General features: G+C 41.5%; 1 protein-coding gene across 1 annotated transcript; it reads right to left on the reverse strand.

Moving 5' to 3' along the window:
• Positions 1-643: 643 nt before the first annotated feature.
• LOC107578401 (kelch-like protein 33) lies at positions 644-3,200 on the reverse strand (the record flags this gene model as incomplete). The annotated part of the gene is made up of 3 exons (XM_016264363.1): positions 644-1,242; positions 1,548-1,718; positions 2,509-3,200. Coding segments are annotated over 3 exons (1,383 nt in total), but the record flags the coding sequence as incomplete, so codon positions are not given.

A 3,200-nucleotide genomic window follows, 5' to 3' on the forward strand; every position in this document is an offset into this window, starting at 1 on the left:
TGTAACACTCCAAAGAGAGAGGAAAACTTGAAATCGCATCATATGGCCCCTTTAAATTGAGCTGAGTGATTCATTAGCGAAACGGCTGTAGCTAGTTAAAAATCATGAAAACATGAAATATTGCAAAATAAATTTGCGAGAGCCGGGAAATCCCCCGTGTCAGACAAGGATTTATCTGTTAATATTATAATACTGGTTCAGAACCCCAGGCTGTGCAGTTTGTTAGACACATCCAAGATGGCGCCATTATAGTCTTGACAGGGCACCAACATTATTTGATTCTTAAATACATAAAATACATATTAAGTAATATATGCTTGTAGACGAAGTGTAAAAATATTGTCAACCATTAAATATACTCTAAAATAGCCCAGTATTTTACAGTTGAATACATTTTTATATTTGAATATTTTATGTTTAATATCAGAAAATCATTAGGTATCACCACAAGCTGTGTGGAAAACAAACACAAGACAGCTGACAAAAGAAATGTCAACTATAAATATAAACATACTAATATGTAGCAATGGCATAGTTCTAATTAAAATGGAACATCAAGGAGCGTTATTTATGACACTCAGACTTGCTGCTTATGCAGAATTCCTTATGAGTTTATAGATGGTCTCTTACAAGGCAGCTCCCTATGTAGACAGCAAGGCATCTCACTAGATTTTTTTTAAAGTTCTACAAATAAAGCTGGCAAACATGTGCTCATCTTGTTCTCATTTTCTAATGTGTTCAGGCAGATGAAGGAGGCATGCACGTATATCTGTGACGGGACCGGGCATCTTTCCCATGCTCTCCCATCTCTGAGTCACAGGGTCATAGCGATGAGTGAGTCTGGCCTCGCTGTAGTCCTCCTGGCAATAACCACCTAGAATGTACAGCCTCTCCTCCAGGACAGCAGAGGCCGCGCCGACATGGGGAATGGGGAGAGGAGTGAACACCGTCCAGGTGTCGCGGACAGGGTTGTACATCTCGCAGACCAGTTGGTCGGTGTAGTACTTTCGGAGGTTGCACACTCCGCCAGCTACGTAGAAGCGGTTTTTCAAGCTCTCCATGCAGTGCTGGGCCCGGTCGTGGGTCATCTCAGCGAGGTACGTGGTTCCTCTCTTTGGGTGGTAGAGGAACATGGACACCAGGCATTCGTACTTGCAGTTGAAGCCTCCTGAGATGAAGATCTCGCCTCCCCAGACGGCGGCAGCTTGACCACTCAAGGCTTGGTCCAAAGGATGGCAGAAGCTGATCCACAGGATAGAAAAGTCCATATTTAATAGCTCTGCTTGTGTCTATGTTTTATTTCTCCCCAACAATTTTAGGAGAAACTAATGAGACTGAGGTGGAAGAGCAACATTTTTTATCTCCAAACAGACAATCAGATGACTCTCTAAAGAGCATCATTTACTTAAAGGTATGTTGTTGTGCTTCTAAGAGCCACTAGGTGTCAGTCAGTTCATTCATTCTTTGCATTGCTTTTACATTTTCCCAATAAACAGGCAGGCAGGCAATTATTATAATTATTATTTTTTTTTAGATTCACCTCTTACCTCCAGGAATCTGTTTCTGGTGAGTATTTTTCTACACTGTCAAGATTTGTGTTGATGTCTTTGTCTCCTCCGACAGCATACAGGCCGTCTCCACTCACCACCAGCGTAAAGTTACTCCTCAGTTCATGAAGATCTGCCAGCCTTTTCCAGTGGTCCCGCTCAGGGTCGTACCTGTTGATGTAGATGTGCGGGTGTTGTTAGAGAAAAAGAACAGTGAAAACAGGTGAAAGAAAAATGTTACAAATAAAGGTTGACACGGAAAAATTTAGTTTAGTGCCGTCAATTAAAAAAAAAACGAATCGCCATTTTTTCTGAAATTAATCGTGATTAAATCCCACCTAACATTACGTTTTTAAATATACTTTTATATTGCAATAATTCAATCTTCAAATTAATGTAGAAACAATATAAAAAGTATATTTTAATATCTGATTGATGACAATTTTTTATGACTGAAGGCAAGTATCATTGATACCAGAACTACTGATGTCTCTATGAAATTGTTCTGTTTTTTTTCTTTATAATATTTAACCATTGACTATATGCAATGTTGACTATACTTGACTGTAAAATACTATATTTTAACTTATAAAAATGTCCCCCCCCCCCCCACAAAATTTACTAAAATTGTAGCTAAAATTAAAAATATAAAAAAGAAAATCATTCAAAATACTAATCAAAACTAATTACATTTACTTTTCAGTCATGAATATATAGTATACCTCGTAAACCATGTATGAATATTGCATGTGGATCTCATTTTTTAAATTTTTTTGTCAGAACAAAAAAAAGTTACTTTCCAGGCTGTTTTGTTTATTGATTGGCAGCATTTTCACATTACAGCCTTGAAAAACCATGATTTGCTACTCGCTAACTTGTATAACTAATTTATTAATGAGCTTGTGTCAATAGACAAGGACAACATGCCACAAGAGTGCACTTCTGAATTCTTGGCCCTTACCTGTAAACAGATTTCATTGTGTCAGTCTTTGCATAGAAGTGGCAGCCTCCAGCTACATATAGCTGACCGTCGAGGACCCCAACGCCGTGTCTAAATCTGGCTTGATCTGGCATTTCTCCCAGCAATCTCCACTCAATCTCCTTCACGAGGCCTGTTCCGCTTCTCAGAGAGTTGGCAAACCAGAGCTGCTTGCTGGGAAGCCGATTACCCATGTCTGGATGCAGCTCATCACCTCCGACCAAAACCAGGGCGTCTTTGGGGTGATGTACACGTTTCCTTGCCACGCAGTCAGAGATGCCAAATCCAAACTCCTTCAGCGCTGATTTGTAGAGTTCAACCTCGATGTCTCCACTGCATTCCATGCTCAGGTTCACAGCGCGAACCTCTCGAAATTCTCGGAAGGTCATGAATGGAAAACGCACCGCTCGCATGAGCTCTTCGGCCTGCGGGAGCCGTTCGGTGGGATCCGCTTCCACCCAAGTGACGACCGCTCGGAAAACAGCCAGCTCTGAAGGAATGGACAGCGCGTCGCATCGGAGGAACTGCAGAAGCTTCTCGGCCGGAAGGTCCTGAAACTTAGGGGTGGCAGATATTTCTTGGAAGTTTCTGAGAACAAAATCCTCAGCCAGCTCCATCAAGTCAGCCATCCCGTAGGCCCCTGCGAAAGACGCCACGTCCAGGCAGTTGTGGAC

This window comes from Sinocyclocheilus grahami, unplaced genomic scaffold, assembly GCF_001515645.1.
Source record: "Sinocyclocheilus grahami isolate Dianchi unplaced genomic scaffold, SAMN03320097.WGS_v1.1 scaffold10046.1, whole genome shotgun sequence".
In the NCBI taxonomy this organism is placed as follows: Eukaryota; Metazoa; Chordata; class Actinopteri; order Cypriniformes; family Cyprinidae; genus Sinocyclocheilus; species Sinocyclocheilus grahami.